Source organism: Chlamydotis macqueenii, chromosome 11 (genome assembly GCF_036417535.1).
Source record: "Chlamydotis macqueenii isolate bChlMac1 chromosome 11, bChlMac1.mat, whole genome shotgun sequence".
Lineage (NCBI taxonomy): Eukaryota > Metazoa > Chordata > Aves > Otidiformes > Otididae > Chlamydotis > Chlamydotis macqueenii.
Genome location: NC_141566.1, coordinates 4,036,830 through 4,059,747, shown reverse-complemented (window position 1 = coordinate 4,059,747; position 22,918 = coordinate 4,036,830). Strand labels below are relative to the sequence as shown.

General features: G+C 40.2%; 1 protein-coding gene across 2 annotated transcripts in view; it reads left to right on the top strand.

The window, feature by feature from the left end:
* Window positions 1–14,605: 14,605 nt before the first annotated feature.
* The window catches only part of TMEM164 (transmembrane protein 164), a 37,337-nt gene continuing 29,024 nt past the window's right edge, over window positions 14,606–22,918 (top strand). Inside the window, exons 1-2 of one of the 2 annotated variants that reach the window (XM_086756251.1) lie at window positions 14,606–14,621; window positions 15,007–15,609. In XM_086756251.1, the coding sequence (XP_086612377.1) occupies window positions 15,145–15,609 (465 nt within the window). In that variant the 5' untranslated portion in view covers window positions 14,606–14,621; window positions 15,007–15,144. Of the gene's footprint in view, window positions 14,622–14,706; window positions 14,810–15,006; window positions 15,610–22,918 lie in introns of those variants that run through there. The other variant, XM_086756250.1, reaches the window with a different exon arrangement.

The following is a 22,918-nucleotide window of genomic DNA, read 5'->3' as shown; positions in this document are numbered from 1 at the left end:
TCCTGAACTTGTAAGGGAGTTCTTACAAGACAGTCTTGCAGCTTCCATCCTTTCTGACATGATTTACAGGACGGAGTATCTATAAGAATCTAATTTACCCAGCTTGTCAAAATGTCAGGATTTTGCTGGAATTCAAATTATATTATTTTCATTCTCTCTTTGCAGCAAAACTTTCAGTTTTATCTTATTTTTTCTAGCACAACCTCTTTCTTCAGAGGCTGATTGATCACTGTATTGTTTCCCATCAGTCCAACAGAATCGCCTCCATAGCACTGGACTATTGAAAAAAGAACAAAAAATTCAGGAGAAGAGCCTTTTAGAATGTTATTTGTGGACATTTTGCACTACCAGTACAGATCCCCTCAGCAATTTTGCATATTACGCTCAACAGTGTAATAAATGTGCGTGACTTTTTTTTCTTGGTCACCTTTTTCAGACCCTTTTAGAAGTCACCCACAAAACATTCCATATGCACTTTTAGCTCTCCCATCCACATATTTCTATAAAGGCTCTTGCTTACATGGAAGAAGATGGCAGAGTAACAAGTGCCTACACTCTTAGTAGCATTTTTCAGTCAACAAGCCAACATTTCCTTTGCATAGTACCTTCATTGTCAGAATCCTTGGCTCTAAATTGGTCTGTTTCCATTCATAAACGCCTGTGGTACACAAAATGTCTATCCACGAAAAACCAGAGATTACACACAGATATGAGAAGTACACCTTAACACAGTGTGTTTCAAAAAGATATTTGAATTCTTACCTTGAAAGGGATTTGACTCAGCACTCAGATCTGTAGAGTAGCAGCACTTTTAATGAAGAGTCCAGGTGAACTTAAATCTTGAACACTGTGGTAAAGTTAACAAAACTGACTGTTTCAAACGCATGCACTTGTGACATTGACTTCCCTTTTGCTGTTAAAACAGAAGAGAACTCTGTTTACACAATCAGTTTGTCGTATCAGTAGCTGCCACCTACTTGTACATATTGTTCCTTGGGTTTACAAGTAACGTCATATACGCAAGAAATATTAATAGAATACGCTTCATTTACACAATACTGCTGGCGATTTTGCTTTCATTTCTGTCAGTAGCTCTGTTACAGGTTGATTCAAATTCCTGGACTCAATTACTTTTTTAAATTTATTTATTTAATTTATTCACATGACACTATGTGTGCAAATTGATTGCAGAAATAATTGTTATTGTTGTAGAAATCGATTGCAGAAATAATTGTTATTGTTGTAGAAGTAAATGCTTGTGAATGAAACCTAGTTCCAAGTATTCGCAGACACTGGAGTTGGGAAGGGGGGGAGTGGCTGCATTCTCTGCTCCTGCTGGTCTTGTACTCGGAATTCAAAACTGCCTGAAAGGAGACACCATCACATCAGCCGTAGCGATAGCTGGCTCCAAAGGCCAGCCGAGGGATCAGTATTACACACAGCTGACAAACACCAGGGTAACAGTTTCTTTTTGTTCAGATGAATAGTATCACTTACAGACCTATTTTCTTACTGGACAATGATAGATAAGAAAGATGATGCCAGGGGAGCTTCAGCTTTAGCCCATGTTGCCGAGATAATTTAACTTCTTCATTAATATACAGTAGAACCATCTTCAAATAAAAAGCTTTGTAGCAGTTTGAGAAAATTAGAAGGTAGTGCAAAAATAGGCAGGGTAACAAGAGGAACATTATATTCACTAGCCAAACAGCCTGAGCAATTCCAGGCTTGTTGAACTTTGTGAGGTTGGCACGGGCCCACCTCTCCAGCCTGTCCAGGTCCCTCTGGATGGCATCCCTCCCTTCCAGCGTGTCGATGGCACCACACAGCTTGGTGTCGTCCGTGAACTTGCTGAGGGTGCTTCCATCCTGCTGTCCGTGTCGCCGACAAAGATGTTAAACAGCGCCGGTCCCAATCCCGACCCCTGAGGAACACAAAGAAGACATACTTCTAAGACATGTTTTCACATTGGATTTATATATCTTATGGTAAGTTCTGAACTCCCAAAATACCAGCCATGTCTTCTTGGGGTGGTGTAGTAAGTTCATTCCTTCTTATGAGCAAATTTGTCATATTAAAGAGTAAATTCTATAATCTGGAGACTTACAAAGCACATATTAGATCATAATTTCACTCTTTCCCCATTTTATCTCTGCTGTCCATCAAAATTTGTTTTACATCTGAACACACTCCCTTATGAAGTTATTTCCTCTGACTATTTCTTTTTCTTTATGAATCCAGCCAGCCATTTGCTCCCATTTAGCTTAAATGCAAACTTCCAGTACCGTCAGAGGTACTCGTCATGGCAATTAATCAGGAAGGGCCACGATTCACCAGTTAGCTCCAGACCAGGGCTCCTCCTGTGCAGGACAAAAGATGTCGCATTGTCCATGACAAAAAAACCTACTTGTTTATACTGACACAACTCCAGCATCCCTGGTTTTGGGTTTGTTTAGGGTTTTTTTGTTTGTTTTTCAATGAACTCCAGAAAAAGCAAGCATTAGCTTGCATCATGGGTAACGAGGAAAAAGAAAAGGAAGTCCAGCAATGTCTTCTTAGATTAGAAACCTTCAAATGCAAAGAAGGGAACAGAACAGGTGTTTTAGGCTCCCATCCCACGACAGCACCACTGGAAGCAGGTCTGAGCCCACAGCCATGCACAGCACATCCGTACTCTGAAGGAACTTGCATTTGGGCTGCTATCAGTGAGTAAATGTGAATATCAAATCCCTAGCCTCTATTTTCAGAGATGTTAATGGGAAATAGTTTAGAAAACAGTACCTGGAGGATCTGTAAGGTACAGACAGAGTTTTTAAGCAGTATACATGTATGTTGGATAGACTTTGCAACCTACTTTTCATTTATCTTTCCATAGTATAAACCAATCCTTATTCATCTGGAATTTTGGCATCATGTTTGACTCCTAAGAAACCTTCACTCAATGATTCATTCTTTGGGACACAGAACCTTTGTGCTGGATAGGCTGGCTTGCTTTCAAAATTACATGTTAATCTATCCGAGTTCGGGGTTATTCCCTAAGATTAAATCATGTAATTCATAATTCCCTGGAAAGTAATATCAAAGAAATGAAAGAGCAGAGGACTTCCAGATTCTGCTTCCTCTCATCACAGACTGCAAATCTAGATTGCTTTCAGATTTTGATCCCTGTTATGTTGCCCATTAAGGGGGAGAAAAGGAAAGCGCGCAGCAACCACACCGTGCTTTAACGAGCTGTGAGCGTAGTGACTGGCATCAGCAACCTCCAAGTTCTGCCACTAAAATAAACTGCTTATCCTTTCAATGCAGAGGTACCGGTAGCTCAAAGATGCTGTGAAAATTAAGTAGCTAATGCTAATAATACAAATTAAAGACGCATAAAATGGTTATTACACCATGGGCTGGGGAGAAGACCCTCTCTTTGAATTTCTTACACAATTGATTGGGCAGCCTTTCTCCTTGGACATTCAGGAGGCCAAGTACTCAAATATCATCATGCTGAGTATGATGTGGAAACAAACCGACAAAAACAACGAGATAAACTGGATTGCCAAAGTCCTCCCATTGTATTTTACTTCTAATATTTTGAAGGGCAAATTTGAAATATTTTTGATGACTGAAAATGGAGTGACGTTGCTGAAATGGCTGAACACTACAGAACTTCAGGAGCTATCTGTTCTGTTTTCAATTTTTTTTTTAATCTCATTTGGTTTGACTGTAGTTATGTGTCATTCTGGTACCAGTCTGAATTATATTAGCATAAACTGTCCTACTGATTTTTGTTCTTCTCTTAATGTCTTCATTCAGTCTAACCACAGCAGTACTGATGGCAGACAAACATTTAACTGTACGTTTTCACAACAGTGCCTGCAATATCTGGTAATTCCAGGTGCCATCTTTTGTTGAAATGTTCCTTAATATTAGCCCATGAAGTACAGAGAATGTAGAAATATTGAAATGCATCTGACTTTTGCACCACAATTATGAAGTCTGAAACTTCGACTTGAGCATTTGGCACAATGCTGCTGAAGAGTAGAGAATTAAAAGCTACATCCTTACTCAAAGTTACACTGACACCCACTTCCTTTCCCAGAAATGGCTGACCACAGCTGAGAAAGCCTACAGACTGAAATATTGCTATATATAAACTACTACTCCTATGACCAGCAGATCTAATGAAGCCTACCTATTTTTTTTTTTAATAGATTTGAATTTGTAGCTCTTTTTCTTCCATGGATTCATTGTTTAATAAGCACTGACCGCTCACTGCACAACTGGTGCTGTTAATATAAAAGATCATTCAACATTGTTCAGTATTTCGGTGACAAACTACGTTGCCATGTGACTCTGCACATGCTAATCCTGTATACCTGAAATTTTAACCCAATATAAAATTCTTTTCAAAAAAAGTGAATTGATCTCAAGTTTAAAAACACTCTCAGGCCTTTAACTAGCTAAGTCGTATGTAGCTGTTTACACTGTCGTATGGAAGTTATCTGATGAACTTCAGCCCACACAGAGTGTTAAAAACAATAAAGTGCTCCTAAGGTGGGATACCTTTTCCTCCCAGAGCTTTTATAGTGCAATCTTGGGTCAGTCCTAGGTATCTTGAGAAAGAAGCTTTGTGCAACGCCTCGGGTAGGAATTTCAGGTGAGAAAAAACTAAAGCACCAGTTCCCTTGTTCAAATTTATTCACAAAATTAGACTTATAACCAATGCTGTTCCCCCCCCCCCCCACTTTAATAATTTCAAATGTTACATACTTTTATACTCCTCCCCAACATGCTACAACAGCACTTGAAATGCGTACGGTACTTGCAGTATGGGGGAAGCACTGCAAACAGAAATGACACTCTAATTTCTAAACATCTGCTTTTATTTCTGCTACACAATTAACGGTAAACCCATCACCTAATTAATTTCTGAGACTTCATCCAATTTTCTCTTTTTTAATGTAGTAAAACCAGCAAATGCAACCTCAGTGTAATTCCTGTTATGTTACACCCCATGCACAAAATTGAGGACCTTTCAGAATTCATCCTGCAAACAGACCTAACGAAACCTGGGGAAGCGACCGCACAAAGCAAAGGAACAAGGACGGGTATTTCCACAACAAGAAGACTCCATGAGAACTGGATCAGGCACTTAATGAGCTTCCATTGACTTCAGCAGCATAGGGCTCTGTCCTTACTACGAGGCCAGCCACTTAGATGACTGGAATATTATCAAATATTATCAAACTAATCTCCATTATGACCCCACTGACTTCTCCGGTGCTACACGGGGCGCACGTCTGGCCCATGTGCTTCAGAAAGTGTTGGCGCAAATGTGAGGGAGTTCAGGAAAAACGGTAGAGGATTTGTGATGAACAGGAGGCTTAAACAGTTTTAAACCAACCACCCAAGTTTTCACTTTAGACTAATTATTTTTCTATGGTGTAACTTAATGGCAATTACTCTTAATACTGGATTTAAAAGTTTAAAATAAGCAGGCCGTGTTCAGCACCATGGGAGGCTTACAGTAATAATACCAATTAAGCCTAATAATCTTATAAGTTTGTAGCTCTAAGACATTCCTTTGGGTGTTAGGTGATACTTTAGCCAAATACCGAAACGTGTGATTCATGCAAATAAACAATAAATAGCTTTAGCAGAGCAAGATTAAAATACTTGCCATTAACTCCAAATAATAAAAAATAAATGCTGTCAAGTTATTATCTCATGATCAGCGTACTCCCAGAAGGATTCCTGCTTTTTTACTCACAGGTTAGGTGAGGAAATCAAACAAGGATGTGTAATATTCAATGATAACATCAATTTTTTTAGGCCTGTCTGGAGACAGAATGGGTGTAAGTGATGAGTCGACTTTCTGAGAATTCTGGTGCAAGATATTGCAAAGAAAAATACCCCATTTGCAAAGAAGAGATGAACCCCCGCCCTTTCCCTAACACACACCCTTTTAAAGGATCAGGGAAGAGAGGAGAGGGAGGAAGCACCTGGGAATTCAATTTCTGAATCTGATTGAGAATTTTAAAATCCTCGGTTCTACAAGGTTTAGACTCCTACGCTCTACTCCTTAGCCAAAATATTTCAGATTATTCAGGCCATTCAACATCCAAAAATACACTGTGGAAGCCTCTTGCTAATAGGCAGACGTATCTAGGTGTCTGTAGCAGGAATATCAAGAGTTAGATTTACTGTTTATTTTGACATTATATTGACACAACTTGTATCTGTGCAGCAAGCTCATTCCCACATTGCTAGTGAGCTGCTTGCATCCTTTACTGGTTGTTTTTTTTTACTGATCTCCAAAACCACTCTGCCTTTATGGCAGTGACCAGTGGCACAGGTAATTTCCATTTCTTTGCTAAAAATCACCTGCTTTGAAGAAAGGAAAGGACATCTCTTTAATACCAGTAACCACTACAAGACTGGAAACATGACTTTTTTTTTTTTCCTCAGAGGTGCAAACCAGGCTAAAATCAAGCAGGACCTGTGCTGCCACCTACCTGCTGTGCCATTTTATTTTTTATTCTCAATTAAAAATGCAAGCAACTTCGTGAGAAAATATTATAGTGCAGAATGCAGACATCTAGCCCAATTCATCTCCTAAAAAATCCTCTAGAAGGGAGGAGTCAGACACATACAGAAATGGAGAAAAAGGTGTCCTGGAGCATAAGTGTGTTTACTGGTGTGCACTCATAGTGTTTTCAGGAAAAAATCGAAGAGGTAGGTGCCTCAGCTGAGAAAGTCGCACACATCTGCTCTGTGACATCAGCTTATGTGTGTACTCTCTGCATGTTTACAACCCAGTGTACTTCAATCTCTACAAAATAAATAGGCTCAAAACACCAACTACTGGTGACATTTAAACTGCTTTGGAAAGAAGGTGGATGAATGCGTAAGAATTGTTTTCAACCCTACAGATAACACAAAGTTTGAGCTCAGTGTTAATCGTACTAAACTGTACTCATCTGCTTCACTGAGGGTTTTTTCCCTTTGTATTTGCTGTGTATTTTAATGGGAGCCAGAGCAGACCTGCCAGCTAGCGAAACAGTCCAACCAAAAGACATTAAAGAATTTTGGGAAGACGTTAAGATGTCAACACAGAAATCAGTGCTTTGGCAGGACCTTGCACTGTTGTTAGAATTTGCTCCGTATCAGTAGAACGCTTTGAACTTCATCTCGCACCACTCAAATAATTTGTTTGCCTGTGCCAGGTTTTTTGGGGGGAACAAAGTCATATTCTGACATATTACAAAATAGTTCTCAGAATACAAGGACTTATCTTGATAATACCAATTAGATAGGCACCGATTATTCTGCACTTTCTTCCCTATTAATATCACCTCCCTGTCAAGTAATAGCAGGTAGTACTCTCTGTTCACAAGATACCAGTGAAAACACCTTCACAGGTAAAGATACTAATTATGTAGATACCAAGTATATTTTAAATATACCTCGTTTCATTTCCATAATTTGCAGGTGCCTCATAGCATTACAGAAACAGGAGAGGGCATGTACTAGTATTATGGTGAAGGTTTTAAAGAATCTTTTAATGAGAAAGCTGTACCTTGTTCTGCTTGTGTAACCGAACATCGAGAGTTTTCTTGGCTTATCTAGCTGACATTTGTGGTGTTTGGGCTTTATAAACAGCAGCAAGTGGATCTGAAAAACATGAATAAACTTGACATGTTTCAAGCTGGGATATAAATATTTTTGTTACTTCTTTCTCCTTTTATTGGTAAAGTTTTCAATTATATGCTTCTGGAGGTCTGGCTACTCCTTCGAGCTATGCACCCACACTACAGCTTCTGCTTATCCCTTTTTCTCTGTTCCTAGTAAAGAAGGCTTTGAGGAAATAATTTGGATACCTTTTTTTTTTCACCATTAGTCAGAGTTTCTAAATGGAAAAATCTGTTACTGAGTCCAGTGTGATCTGCTGGGTAAAACACCTGTACTGAGTACCTAGCCCTGAGCCCCTGTCCAGGCAGGAGAAGATGGTGTCAAGGTTGAGATTATGGAAGAGAACAGGATTCATCTGAATACTGAGATGAGAACATAACCAGAGACAGTCAATCTGCCTAAGATACCTATTTCCTTCCTTCCTTCAAACACTGTGCATTACATTGGCCTACGCAAAAAAAAAAACCCTCTTGTATTTATTTACACATCCACTCCTTTTCAGAAAATGCCATCATTACCCATTCCAAGAAAACTTAATTCAAGTTATTTATCACTAAATTTCAGTCCAGTGACTGCTGCAGGTTAGAGCTGGTTCCTTCTTACCTCATCTCATTAGAGAACTGCGAAACCTATTTCCCTCTTTCGAAAATTGTGCTGCTGCTGGCAGAGAGGGGGATTTTTATTGTATTAGCTAATTATAATGAGAATTTAAGAGGGCAAACAACCACTAGAGGGCTCGATATTCCGCATGGTCTTTATAACAAAATGGCTAATAAACCTTTCAATAACAAAGAATTTAAACATGACCTCTGTCTTGTGTCAGGCCCCTACACATTATGAAATGCATAAACTTGCACAGAAGACGTGTGAGTATACCCTTTTTTTCCTGAATAATTTATTAAAATTAACTGTAAAGACATGGAATTCTGTAAAATAATAAATGTAGATTTATACATCTATCTTCAGTGAATCAACATTGGAAAATACTGGCAAAGCTGAAAGCAATTCTAGTCTTCCAATGGGGACTACAGCACATGGAGCAGAAAAGTCAGGATTCGTTGTGAGATGTCTGCAGGCTGTAGTCTTCAACAGGGTTTGGTGGGGTTGACCCTGGCTGGACGCCAGGTGCCCACCAAGCTGCTCTATCACTCCCCTCCTCAGCTGGACAGAACAGACCTGACCACATATTATTCCATGACAGAATGGGATAGTACAAATTTCGTAGGACTTAACCAGAGATTACATCATGTAACAGTTCTCCTTCCTACCTTTTGTTTTGTTTCTGAGACTGGAATTAACATTTGGTGTACATTACGTTAAATATAACGGTTCCTTGATTTTGAATACCAAATGTCACTATGGTATTAACAATAAAGGCAAATTCCCCACAGAAGCTTAGGGAAGACACAAGTGTTCAGAATCTCTCAGTGTCTCATAATCAGAAGTTAGATTTCAGTTTTTAAGACTGAACTCAGTCTTAAGGGTTTTCAGGAAGTCTTCATGGATGTCAATGTGCCCAATAACTATAGCAAAATAGAACGAAAAATAGAAAGCACAGATTCTTCTCCCTGCATATCTATGTAGATTTATAGAATCACATACCTCCTACGTATACCAGTCATAGCTAAAATCAGCTCTAACAAGCATGAACCAGGCTAACACTTCTTCTAAAACTAATATGGCAGTCACATACATCACAGATTTTGTTCATTGACTTCACTTATTTTTCTGAGACATCAACATGAAAAGTATCTGGTTGTCTACCTGCAGGTATTTCAGAGATCACCTTCCCTTGGGGTCTGGTTAATTGAAAGACTAAGTGTCGTTAGGAAATTTACTGAACTGTTGCGGATATATGCATCTATAAGTGCGCATTACATTAATATAATGTTTTGTCTTGGAAGGCAACAGTGAGAAAAGTGCTGTTAAGGCTGAGCTTCCAAGAAAAAGAGTTTGGGTGGATCTTTGTGAAATGTCTCATTATACTCAGCAATATTATGGTGCTAGCACTGCAAATGAAACAAAGCAAATGCCTTTAAAACTGAAAAGCAACTAAACAATACAGGGCACAAACAAAGGGAGCGAATGTCATTGAGCACTTTAAGGCATAAAATGTTTAGTTACTGATGTGTTAAAAGAGCAGTCGGCTTCTTTCTGTTAGTTCTCAAGATACTTCAAGTTTAAGAAGAACACATCAATAACATCTGGATGAAAACTTATATTTTCTTAAGAACACATTTAATGTATTTTATAGCAGATCCATCTTAACAAAAATATTTTCCTCAAGCTCCAGAATGCCTTTATTCAGTTAACAGATAAACCTATGAAGAAACGCATCACCATTTCTCAGACGCATCCTCAACCTGTGTTAGTTACTGACAGTACTGTTTGACCTTTTCACTTCAACGTGGGCAATAAATATGCAAATGAAAGGTTAACTATGATTTTCTTTATCTCAAAGCAAACCTCGTACATTCATTATATTTATTTCTCCCTGCTTTTACATCCAACTGTTTTTGTGTCTATTAATATTGCAGGTTTTTATGTAAGGGAAAAAATAAGTCAAATACTGCAAACATGACAGAAATGTGATTCAACGAAAAGCTGGTTCACACAGTTGTCATCTAACAAGTTTCTGTTGGTGCTTTATATATTTATTTTCAGTCCATCAGATTAAAAAACATGAAAATGTGAGATGCTTTTTAATCTTCTATTTTGAATCTTTCAAGTTGACATTTACTTTTTTTTCGGTATTGTCTAGCATATGTTCTAGCTAAATTAGCTGACAGGGAGAGATATGATAAATGCAACAGCCTTTCATCTTTCTCTCAAGAAAATTCCTTGAGAGGAAATCAGCAATTAAACTACTAGAAGCCTTTCTTTAAATTCATTAAAAATACATGTGAGCAACTGACTAAACAGAAGGAAGTCAGAATAACTGATGGAAGAATCTATGAACCTAGATTTGTGGCAAGGAAAAAAAAATCAAACAGCAAAATAACCACAAAAAAAAAGCCACCCTGTACTGAGTGGCTGTCCTGGTTCTGGCTAGGATAAAGTTAATTGTCACCTGAGCTGGGAGAGGAGCTGGGGCTGGTGGCACCTGGGGCTGGAGGACACAGCTGGACAGTTTACCAGTGGGCCAACAGCTGGGCTAGCTTACCCAAATTAGCCCAATTCCACACCCTGTGAGGGCATGCTCAGTGTATAAAGTGGGGCTGGTGGGGAGAGACAGGTTTTGCTACCTGAGAGGGAGCTGGGCATTGAGATCCACTGTGAGCTATTGTACTGTAAATTATGTGATCTAAGTCTATTGGTTTTGTTTTCCATCTCTGTTTTTACTTCCTCTGCTGTTCTGTTAAACTGTTTTTATCCCAACCCAGGAGTTTTGTCTTTCTTTCCTGATCCTCCTCACTATCACACTGTGGGGAGTGGTGAGGGGTGGAGTGAGTGAGTGACTACATGGTATTTTAGCTGCTGGGTGGGGCTAAACTATGACAGTGACTTATCAGATTGGATTTTTCCAGGTGGTTGTTTTATAGGTATTTCTGGTGGCAAAGGTAGTTTTCAAACTGTGAACTGCAGATAATTCAACATGAAAAAGCATAATATCTATAAGCATCTAAATTATTTTTGGGGGGATTAATGACAATATTGCCACTAGCTCTTGATTATTTTACTTGCTGATATCAGTATGCAAGAAGAAAGCTATGGCCTTACTGGTTTGCTGGGAGGCATCCTCTTGTTCCCTAAGAGGGAGAGTGCTGATTTTCTTGACAAAACTTGAGAATGAACCACCAACAGTTATTCTGAACATGGCATTTTATGAGTTATATACACAAACTGGAAGAGAAAAGAAACCAATGTCTGAACTGGTATCTCTCCTCACTTGTGCTCAACTTGAGCATGCTGCATTGATCAAAACTAACAGTGAAGGAAATAATCATGGTTAGATGTTTCTCCTAAACTAAACAGTTTTGAAGACTGCATTTAATATTCTCTTGCCCTGTCACTGAAGTACAATAAAGTTGTTTAAAAATGGAAATCAAAACTGATCGGTCTATTTCCCATGTCCATGCTCAGTAAAACAACACAAGTAATCAGCACTTACTGTAGTCGGTCGGTGGTGGCAAGGACTTGTTTGCATTTTTTTCTTTTCTTCTAGTTTGTGTGCAGGTACTGGAAAGAAGGCAGCAGAAGTACATGTGAGCTACATCCCCTTTTACTGCTGGCAATAAGGTGCCTCTTGGCTGGGAGCCTGAGAAGGACCCCATATTTTGATTCTTTAAACACCATTTTAAGACTACTTGCATATTGATTTTTTAAAAATACATAACCTGTTGGCTTTGGCCATGACATCGCTTGTTACCATTCTCTTTTGAGTATTTATTAATGCAAACCTTCCCTGCAAGCACACTTATTGCATATTTATTAGCTGAGTTTGGACCATTTTTTTGCAACTCTGCCGCTTTCAGCTGGTTTGGTTTGGGTTCTTCTAACAGCAGACCCTCTTGTACAGGTGAGGCCACTGCTGGTCAAGTTCTCTTGTGCATGTCTTCAAAGCCACCTTTAAGTGGTAGCTTTTTCTCATCTAACTACATACTGATGTGTAGAATTGCATTTCTTAAGTAGAGCAATATAACTTCATGTTGAGGAAAGATCTCAATGTATAGATTTAAATTCAAAGGATTTGAGTGTGTGTTTAAATGCTTTTTTTGAATAAGATTTAAGGTCTTTTAGTCCCTCTGCTTTGAAGTTCAACTTCTGATGCTTATCGATGATATTCCAAGACTGACGACTTACAAGACTTTAGGCCTTGCCTTTTACTTCCAGGCTTACTTAAGATGGAGATGATCTGTGAGTAGGAGCCCACACAAAGCTGCTCTGGGTGTTTAAGGACTCGGAGCCCTGGCATTTCTTCATGATTAACATTAGATTTCACCCTTTTTTATATTTCAAGAAGCCACAGACAGAAAAATAAATCTCATGTTAGATACAAGAACAAGCCTCGGGCTCTCATGCAAACATTTTAGTTACAGGAATTTATTGCTTATAGAGAACCATTTCTATTGACATAGGAGATATATATGTTTACAATGGATCTTAGTAGGAGTCTGAATTACTTAGTGAAAGGATGAGAATAAACGGTTAACAAACAAAAAAAGAGCAATGGCTTAGTGTTCAGTCAATAATACTAAATTCTTATTCACAGATTTCAGAGTGCTTTTCAAAGAGGATGAAGAAACTGAAAGAGAGAGAACGAAGGAACTGTGCCTAAGGCACCCAGCAGATCAAGATCAGAGAACCAGATCTTTTAGATTTCCAGTGGATCACAATCTGAAGATGAATTAATGATATTGTGCTGTTGCAATGAAGTATCAATTGTACCAGCATGTCCAGTTTTATGCCAACTATGTTCCTTCCTTCTAATGAGCAAAAAATCACAAAAAACTAATAAATCAGTAGGTTGCCTCATCCATTGCTGTGACTCAAAGTTGGATCAAATAGATCAACAAAGTGCTCCAGGTTACAACTACCTCTGGAATTATCATTGTAATGTTATCAGCTTCCTCAGTCAGCCACATAGCCCCAGAAAAATTTGCTGGCGTAAGACATTGTGAAAGAAAACAAATAGCAAGGGGAAGAGGAAAGGCAGTAATGATTTATACCGGGTGGCTTACACCAGTATAATGTGCTGAGCTATGATGTAACTTGATTTTACTAAATATCTTAATTGTTTTTAAAATTTAATTCTCTCCCCCTTAGCTTTGTGTCACCTGCAAAATTAATAAGTATGTTCTGTTCTGTTATTCACATCGTTAGTAACGAAAAGACCCAGACTGAAGACAGGCTGTAGGAACCTAGCACTATTTCTTGCCTTTTGATGGTGAACTACTGCTTGCTATCCAGTCGGTTTGGTGTAGATCTTATAATGCATTTATCCAGATTGTATGTCCCTAATTTTTAAATTAAAATGTCATGTAAGTGTCAAAAATCTGTGTTGCTGACTCTGTCTATATGGAAATCACTTTGATCCAGCCAGTGGAGATATCTGCCCAATTTTGCAATTGGTCTGTGGAATTAAGTGTTTATTTTCAATTAGGCAGGCTCAACAGTTGGGCTGGTAACAGTGCTGTTGTAGTGCTGTCCTGCAGAGAAGAGCAGCCCCGTGATGGTCAGGAAGGGGAGAGTGATGCTCTGCGGGTGAAATAAAATCTGTAGTACAAAACAGCAATCAGAGTTGGTTTGTTAATGGTTTGAGCTACCCTGATGTCCCCTTAACCCACTACTCTACCTCAATCTCCACTTGACTTTCCCCTTCACATAGGAACAGTGACATGTGCAATACAACTGCTTCACAAAGCCACAAACCAGTTGCCTTTAAGAACCAAACAAGGCTGTTTTTGCACAAATGTCAGTAAATTGCTTACAAAGAGTGTCTGTCACCCAGGGACACAGCTCACCTCCTGTCCAGCCTGGGCCTGAGCTGAAGCCTCTCAAGTCTGACATTTCGTGGTGCGCAGTGGAGACCCCGGCCGCTGCCAGCTCTTGGCCAGCCGGTACCGGCTGCAATGGCACCTGAAAATCCACTTCATCGAGTTATCGGGTCGGCTCACAGCACTGCGACTGTAGCGCGGGCCGCAGAGAACCGTTTCTGGCCATTTACTTCCTCCCTGCCCAGCATGGAGAGCAGAACCATTTTTGGCCATTTACTTCCTCTCTGCCGGAGGCACGGAGGGGAGGCGGGCGGCTGGGGACGGCGGGACGGGCTTGCGGGAGGCCGGCTGCGAGGAGGAGGAAGAAGGGGAGCGGAGGCAACAGGCGGGAGGAAGCCGAGGGCGGCCGACCGAGGAGGCGGCGGGAAGCGGGAGGAGCCGGGGCGGAGGGAGGAGCGGGCGGCCGGGCGCAGCCAATGCGAGGGGCTCGTCCATTTTTCGGTGTGAGTCAGGCACGTCGGTGGGGTGATGTTACGGCGGTGGGAAGGGGCCGGGAGAGCGGCGGGGAGCGGGCCCGCCCGCTCGGTGCTAGCCGCGTCCTCCCCTCCCCTCCCTTCCCGCGCCGGGGCTGGGGGCGCTGGGCCCTGCCTCCTCCCAGCCGGGGCCGATACCCGCTCCCGCCGGCGGAGGTACGGGGCCCGCGGCGGGAAGGGAAGGGAAGGGAGGCGCGGAGGGGGCAGGTCGTAGCGCTGTCCTGCGGCGGTCAGGGAGGGGAGAGCGGGGGTGGACCGACGGTGGCAGGCGGGAGAGAGGAGGGGTCCTGGGGCGAGGGGCTTTCGGCGCTGCTCGCAGGCTCCATTCATCTGTGGCTCCTCCCTTCTGGCAGGCTGCTGCTTGCGGCTCTCGTCCTGGCGTCGGAAGGAAAAGCCGAAAATCAGCCTTGCCCCGAGCTGAGCTGAGCTGCTGCCTTCTCCCGAAGCTCGGGAAGGAAGGGGGACTACAGAGGGGGCCGTCCCTGCGTTTCATGTTTCGTCAGCCCGACAGCATTTTGGGTGTGATTCCGTCTTGCTCCTACCTGTTCCTGGACAGCGACGGGGAGGAGGAGAGGCACCGTCCCACCATGTCTCGTTACAGCCTCCACAATCTCCTGGACTGGATGTACGGGGGGGTGGACCCCAGCTTTGCTGGTAACGGGGGGCCGGAGTGCGCGGCCTTTCTCTCCGGGCGGCAGCGCTTTCTGGAGAGTTTGGTCTTCCTCAGCCTGGGTGTCGTGGAGATCCTCCTGTCCCTGTGGAAGCTCAGGCAGCTGCATTTCAGGGAGCTGGACAGTCATCTCCTGCAGCAGCCCCAGGCTAAGCAGGAGAGCTTGGGCAAGAACGTGCTGCTGGTGGTGCTGTGTCTCATCTTTGGGCTGGAGGTGGGCTTCAAGTTTGCCACCAGGACCGTCATTTACCTCCTGAATCCCTGTCATGTGGTCACCATGATGCAGGTGAGGCTCCTGTACAGTCACCAGGAAGTTTGCTTTAGGTTTATGCTTGCCAACGACTTCCCCATAGTCGTTTTGTGGATCAGAAGTGCCTAGCTGAAGTACAAATGCCAAGAACTGGTATAAACGTTTTAAAACTGACCTAGTCAGTCAGCTGAATTAGAATCTATGAGAAAGGCAAGTCAAATGAGAAGGTAAAATTGTAGCTATGACTAATGTCCAAATCTCTGGTTGAAAATGCAAAAAATTAAGGCTATCTCATCATCTGCTTTCACCTAATGCTTGTTTCAAGAATAACAGTGCTGTTTCCCCTGCCAGCAGTGCTAAAATTTGCATCAAGTTTAATGAAAACAACATTGTTGCTAAAGCGGCTACATAATTTACATGCAGCGTTTTCAAGAAAGTGACTTTTAGGGGTGTGAAAGTATTTTGTGAAGGTGTCGAAGAAACAAATTGCTCTTCATTTTATACAGACCACTTTGGGTTGCCTTTCTAATTTTTGAAGCTGAGTAGTAAGGAAACAAATGTTACCCATGTCTCATACATGGGGTGAACAAACTGATCTGGCTTAATACCTGTGGGTAAACTCTGTGCTTTAGTGACTTATGGCGTGGTTGTTGATGCAAGATAATGTTCAATTTGTGTAGCTTCCAAAATCATGGAAACATTCATAAACAGTTACTGAGCTGTGATATCTAAAGCTTACAAGCTGTATTTGTCAGTAGTCCTGTGCACGTACTGAACTGGCAGTTTTGCTGAGGTTGGTAAGGAGTGCGGGAGATATAAAAAATTATTATTATTTTGTTTAGTTTTGCTACTGTTGTACTCTCAAATCAGACAACTTACAAAATTTAAGATCAAGAATTAATAGAAGAATGTGAAAAAGGCTTTCATAAAAGCTGCCGTGATAACATCGTCTGTCTCAGATCAGTGACAGATGAAAATCAGATCGAGTCAGCTGTTAAGTTTTTCTCCTGGAAAGCATTTCCTAACAGGAATGGAAACATCTTTTCTGATTGTGCCAGTGGCTTGAGGGAGATGGGTGTTATTTCAAGAGAGGGGGGAAAAACAAGCTCTTACAGCAATGTTCAAGACTTTTACAGCAATTAATGTACAATTCCAGAGCTTAATTACTAGGTTGTGTGAATTCCTATGCAGTGATGAAATACTAGCTCAGTATTTTACGCCATAGGACACTTCCTTCCTACAAAGTGGTAACAATTGTGCAATCAGTTAGTATTGGTAATGAAGGGGAAAGCAGAAGGTATGCAAGAGCTCTAGAAATAATTAAAATAAATAATTAAAATAACATAGCCACATTCCATTTCTCGGCAATCGTCAATGCTTACTGGGAATTTTTCCTCTTAATTCTCTGGGAAGAAGGTGAGGATACGTTACCATTATGAATTGGAAGTTTAGTTGTCTTGATACGGTCTTATAATATGGTGTTATGATAAGTATTCAGCAAAAGCTTATACATAAATGGGAGAGATGGTATTGTTTACCTCATTCATTAATGCTCTCCCCCTGGAAGACAGAGACTTGACCTCTGTAGTCAGGGCAGTTCTCAATCTCTTTTTCACCAATTGTGAGGCTTTTCTTACAGTCCTGTGCTAATTATTCGTTAGAAATGGTGTTCCAGCATTTTTGAAAGTGAGAAGATGGGTATGTCAGCAAAATTCAGAAGTCATGCCTCTTAATCCTCAAACAGATGTGTTAGAAATAGGCCTGAGCTTCATGTAGAGGATGAAAATAGCTGCAAAACCAACAGCTTTCAGCAGGGAACACAGGTTAGATACAAGGATAATCAATGACCTCTGTGAGCACAAGAGTAATACGTAATAGTTGGAGTCTTGCAAGCATCATTTTTCTGGCCTAAATTTGCTGAGGGCAACAGGTTGGCAAGATGAAATACATGAAAATGTAATTCGTCCTTCACTTCTGTTCTTACAGTAGTTTGTACATAATCCTGCTGCCGCCCCTAAACATTAGGATGAACAAAGTAGGAGGTGAAGAGATGAAACATGCTGCAACAATTAAGATCACTTCAAAGGGAAGCCAACAGTAGCTCTTGGTAGAGATCTCTCTTCTGTTCTCCTTTTCAGCTGAGGCTGTTTCACCTCTGGGCTCTGAGCCAGAAGTATTTGCAACTGGAAATTATCCTTCAGATTCTCTCTGCATAAAAGCAAAAGTCCTGCTTTTAAAAGACCCAAGACTGAAATTAAATCACAAAATAAAACGGGAATTACGTCTGTGCTGCACTTGAGCAGACAAAACTGCGTAATATAATGGATACTGAGTTCTACAAATCAGTCTGTTCTGATCAGGTGCCTAATTTCTGCCCATCAGGCCAACCTGTGTTCAAATCAAACCCTTCTCCTAAGTGGGAAGACCTAGCTCAGGTGTGTCATTGCAAGGATGAAGTGTTGATCAAATTAACATATTTAACTGCCTAAATAGTTCTTGTGGTTAATCAGATTCAGAGAATTTGTTGCTGTCCTGCCACCTGGTTGAATTATCTAGAAACAGTACTACTCATTTCCAGCTCTAGCCTTGGTTTTGGCTTCTTGCGTAGCTTTTGGAGGAAGAAGGGTAATATTGTTTCTTCACCAGTAACATAAGTGCAGCATCATTGAGAGGTAAATACTTCAATTTAAAAAAAAAATTATATATATATATATTTAAAACCAAAGGTGAAATGGAAACTTCTGTGGCTTCTTTGACAGCTGGATGGGGCTGAGGATGAGGATGGGAGTGTTTTTGTGCAATACAATATGTGGTTAGTGTGTGGAGCAGTGCAGTGGGGATCTGTGAAGGAATTTGTACTAAGCTATTTCTTTACATAAAGAATGTCTTATTGAAAATTATTTTAATACCCCTATTAAAAAAAACCCAACCAACCAACCAAAACTGACTCTCTTTTTACAACATTTTATGTTTCTGGTTTGGCAGTGTAAGAGGGAGGATTCACTAAAGGGGAGGTGACAGGTGACAAAAAGGCAAGGGAAAGAAGTACAGGGGAGTCCAGTTTCATCCAGTGATCTCAATCTGATGTTTGCATAACTAAAACCAGCACTAAGTGCATCTGCAGTTCAGTGAATACTAAATCCTGTGTTCATTATTTCCAGTGTTAGCTTCTTCAGAGACCTGGATCCTTTCTGTCCTCTACAAAAGAGGCTACTGTGTTTTTGGAAACAATGGGCTGTTTTCGGAACTTACATAATAAACATAGCTTGACTGAATTCTGCATCATAAATAATGAATAAATTATTCATTTATAATTATTATTATTCATTTATAAATAATGAATAAAATTAAAGGATATTCTTCTCCTGTTGGGAGTGAGTATGAAGACCCTTTGCTGACAGAAATTCAGTGGATTTTTATAGATATGACACTGAATGATGGTATAGGGTTACATGAGCAACAGCCTGCAAGTAGAAGTTTAATGAGTTATTCAGTTTTTAAAGGGTAGCAGTATTCTAAATCAAAGATATTTTTCAATAGTTTCTTTCACTGCTTAATGTATTAAGATTGTTGGGCAAGATGTAGAGCAGCAAAGACAAAATTTCCTATGTATATATATAAATTTTTCAAAACGTAGGTCTCTAAATGTGAACTTTAAAATCTCCCTTTTTGTATTTGTGTGTATTTCCCTTATCTATATATTTTTTTTGTGTGTACCTCCTACATTCCAAAACGTGCTACCCGCAGAACTTGTAATTTTTAAAGCACCTCAGAAGTCAGGGCTCAGTTTCAGGAGATATGATAAAACAGAAATTTAGTAGAATTTGATATGTAAAGGATTGTAAAAAAAAATGTTTGAGAAAAGCAAGGCTGTATATTTGGAGCATAGGATGATTTATTCACAAATCAGTACGTTTAGCGGGGGTATGTGAGATTTGCAGCACGGCCAGCAATCCTCCTCAAGCTGATTGCTGGAGAGGAACTTCACCATCGTGTGTGGTGAGAAAGGGCAGGTGAAGAACAAACAAAGCACTGAAAGCAGCAGCGTTTCCTGGTGGCGAGCCTTATTTCCTGCAAAAGAGTGCATTTTACTGCTAGAAGGATGGTAGCAGCTCGGGGAGGGTAGATACGAAGTGACAGGTCATGAGGCAGATCATCAGCTCCTTCATGCAACGTCTGGGATGCTCCAGAACCATTAGTTTGGCTTTCCAAAAAAACCATGGCTCGCTTGTGTGCCCTTGGTTCCAACAACTGTCAATTTTTTCTTAATTGTTACAATTTATTTTTAATGAATGACTTTGTTGTGTTTAAAAAACACTGTCAACTGAAGTTGAGAGGCTCTAACTGATACTGTAATTAATGTCGTAGTTATTTGTTGAGCTGAGGAAAAGCTTTTCTGTGACAATTTTAACACTGTATATAGTTTGTTTCACCACCATGCTTATTTTTAGCAAATCCCAGCATAGAGAAGAGCAGCTGAGAAGTATTACCATGAGGCAAAGCAACGATTCTTTTTCAGAAATAACAGTAATTTTTAATGTAGTATAAAAGTAATAGCAAATGTGTCTTGAGGCTGTGAATTGCTGTTTTCTTCGTTTGAAGAGATTACAGTTCAGCCACTTTAACTTAGACAAGATTTGGCCAGTACGTGCGTTATCTTGGGCTGAAAGCTTTAGTCGAGGTGCGAGGGATCGCGGTCATACGTCGTGTGCCAGTGAATGTTCCAGTTGAGGAACCGGCGTTTAAAACTCTAAGTTAAACGTTTGCTTTGAAGTTGCTAGAATTTGGAAATACCTGCTGTGCTTGAGGACAGAATGTGTACTTCAGTAATTCTCTCCTTTTCTCCTAAGAATAGACAGAATAAAAATAAAAATAAAATAAAATAAAGTGGGTAATTGACGAAAAAAACCTGACTCTCTAAAACTCTGAAAAGGAATATGAATTGCGTGATTGGAAATTATAAGATGAAGCAGCTTAACTTTCTTTTACCCCAAATATTTACACTAGGGTTTATTATCTAAAGGCCATTAGATGAGTAATTAGGTAATCAGATATTGGTTTGTTTTGATGAGATCACCATGGATTTAAAGCACATATCGATCAAAGTGTAATGTATGTAGTTTGAGCAATGTGTTATGGAGAGACCGGCCTTTTTTTTTTGTTTCTTTTTTCCTCTTCTGGCTTTTGTTTGGGTTTTTTTTTTGAGAATGGAGCTATTAATTGTTTCAGTGTACTATCCAGTGTTGTATGAGTGTTGGCTGTAATGTATTTTTAGGATGGATTATTTAACCTATTGATCAGTTTCACAGATCATTCCATGCAGGATGTTTGCTAGCAGCGTAAACTGATGTTTCGGGAATAGCCTTTAGGAACCTCAGCTGGAATCAAATAGCATCAGTAACCATATTGGCCACTGTATAAATTCCAAGGATCGGGATGATTTTCATCTAATGATTCCCTTTTTACAAACCCTTCTTTGCTGTGTCCCTGGCGCTGCCGTGAATGGTTACGCTCCTGGTCACAGATGATTTTACTGTCGTGGTTGTGCACCGACCGCTTTCACCGTAGCAATTTGAGCTGTGTTGAACAAGTTCTGTGCCACGAATTTGAAACCTGTGAGGAGTGTAATGGGACTCATGTTTCTTGTGACACTTCCTCAGGGCTTTAGAGAGATGCGGTGAGGGTTTCCATTTATTCAGATTGCCAAGTAATTAGTGTCAAGTGAATTTAATTTATATTGAAATACTTTGATATTTACTGAAATGCCAAATTAAATTATCAGGAATATGATGTTATATGCCTTAGCTTTTTATGGATTGTATCACTGTTTCTGTTTCTCTGGCAAAAATTAACTGTAATAATAAAGCTATTAGAAGATAGCTGCCCACTACTAGTGAAGGGCCGGTGCAGGTAGTGATTAGAGAAAAAGGAAGAAAAACAACCTCAGTGACACTTTTTCTCTGAAATACTAATTCCTAAGATATGATAACTAATGCTACTGCACACATAGGAGGACCTGAGTCTTAGGTTAATAATTAATTCTAAAATATGAGGCATCTAGAAATCTTTCACCTAGGACTGTAAAAGGGAAGAATGTGAGTACAGGGTTGTCAAGTAAACACACCCGGCCTGTGAAAGGGGAGACTCATCTCGAGTGTCCCAACGAACATGTATAATTTACAAGACATTGGACTGTAGAGGGTGGAAATTATTCAACCTGCTGCACTTCTTTCATCCCCGGGTAGAACTGGGAAGCTGGGGGGTCGGAAGGAAGGTCAGGCAGCTGCTTACGTTCCCGGAGCCTGGTTTGTATTACACAGAAACCACTTTTACTGTAGTATTACTTAATGCTCTGCCAGCAGCGTTGCTTTGAATCATGAGTATTCTTCACGCTGTATTAACAATTCCACAGGACACATTAATTAATCCCTGAACCTGTCTGACAGCCGCAGTAAGGAAGCTGTGACTTTTATCTAAAATATTAAATACATTCAAATGGCTGCTAGTTAGCAATGCGAGTGTAACATCTTTTGATCTCTGTTCTCTTTTCAGATTTGGCAGTCTGAACTTGTCAAACCACAGTTATGATTTGTTTGAGTTTGGTTTTTTCTTTTTTTTTTTTTTTTTTTTTTTTAAGTTACCTTTTAGAAGGCAGACAGATGGCTGTGCAGTGATACGGCTGTTCTGTGCTGAATTGATAGTTTATGCAAAACCAGTTGACATCTAATGTATGTGTAGATGCTGAATCAAAGCTGTATGACAGAGTTGCTGAACAATTACTTTCTGATAAATGATAGGATAATTGTTTCGAACTTAAAAATATAATTTTAGAGATAATTAACAAAGTCTTCTACATCTTTTAAATTATCCAGCTGCTTGAATGTCCCCTGCCTTATGTTTTACCATTGTGGGGAAAAAGGGATTGTTTTCAGATATACAGTAAAGTACACGTAACCTTACCACTGTGTCTTAGCCTTTTAAACATCACCTTTTAATCTCTTCTGCTTTGGAGGGTAGTTTGATACAACTAGGAAAGGGTGAGACTTTATTTCAGTGCAGGTTGACCAAAGCCTGTCTCTCCCTCTCTGTTTTTTGTTTGTTTGTTAGTTTTTCCCCTTTTTTTTTTTTAAAATCATTCTAATTTTGGATGAAAAAAATTTCCATGAATTTTTCACATTGCTCTAAATATTGCAAGTAGAAATTAAAATCTGACCTCTTGAAGTTTTCATTTTGAGATAGCGTAGTGAAACAATCAATTTATGACCTGGTTAAGTTGTCAGGACTGGAATATTTGAAAAGAAAGATGTTTCCAGTCTGCTGCAACACGATACTAAATCAAACAGGT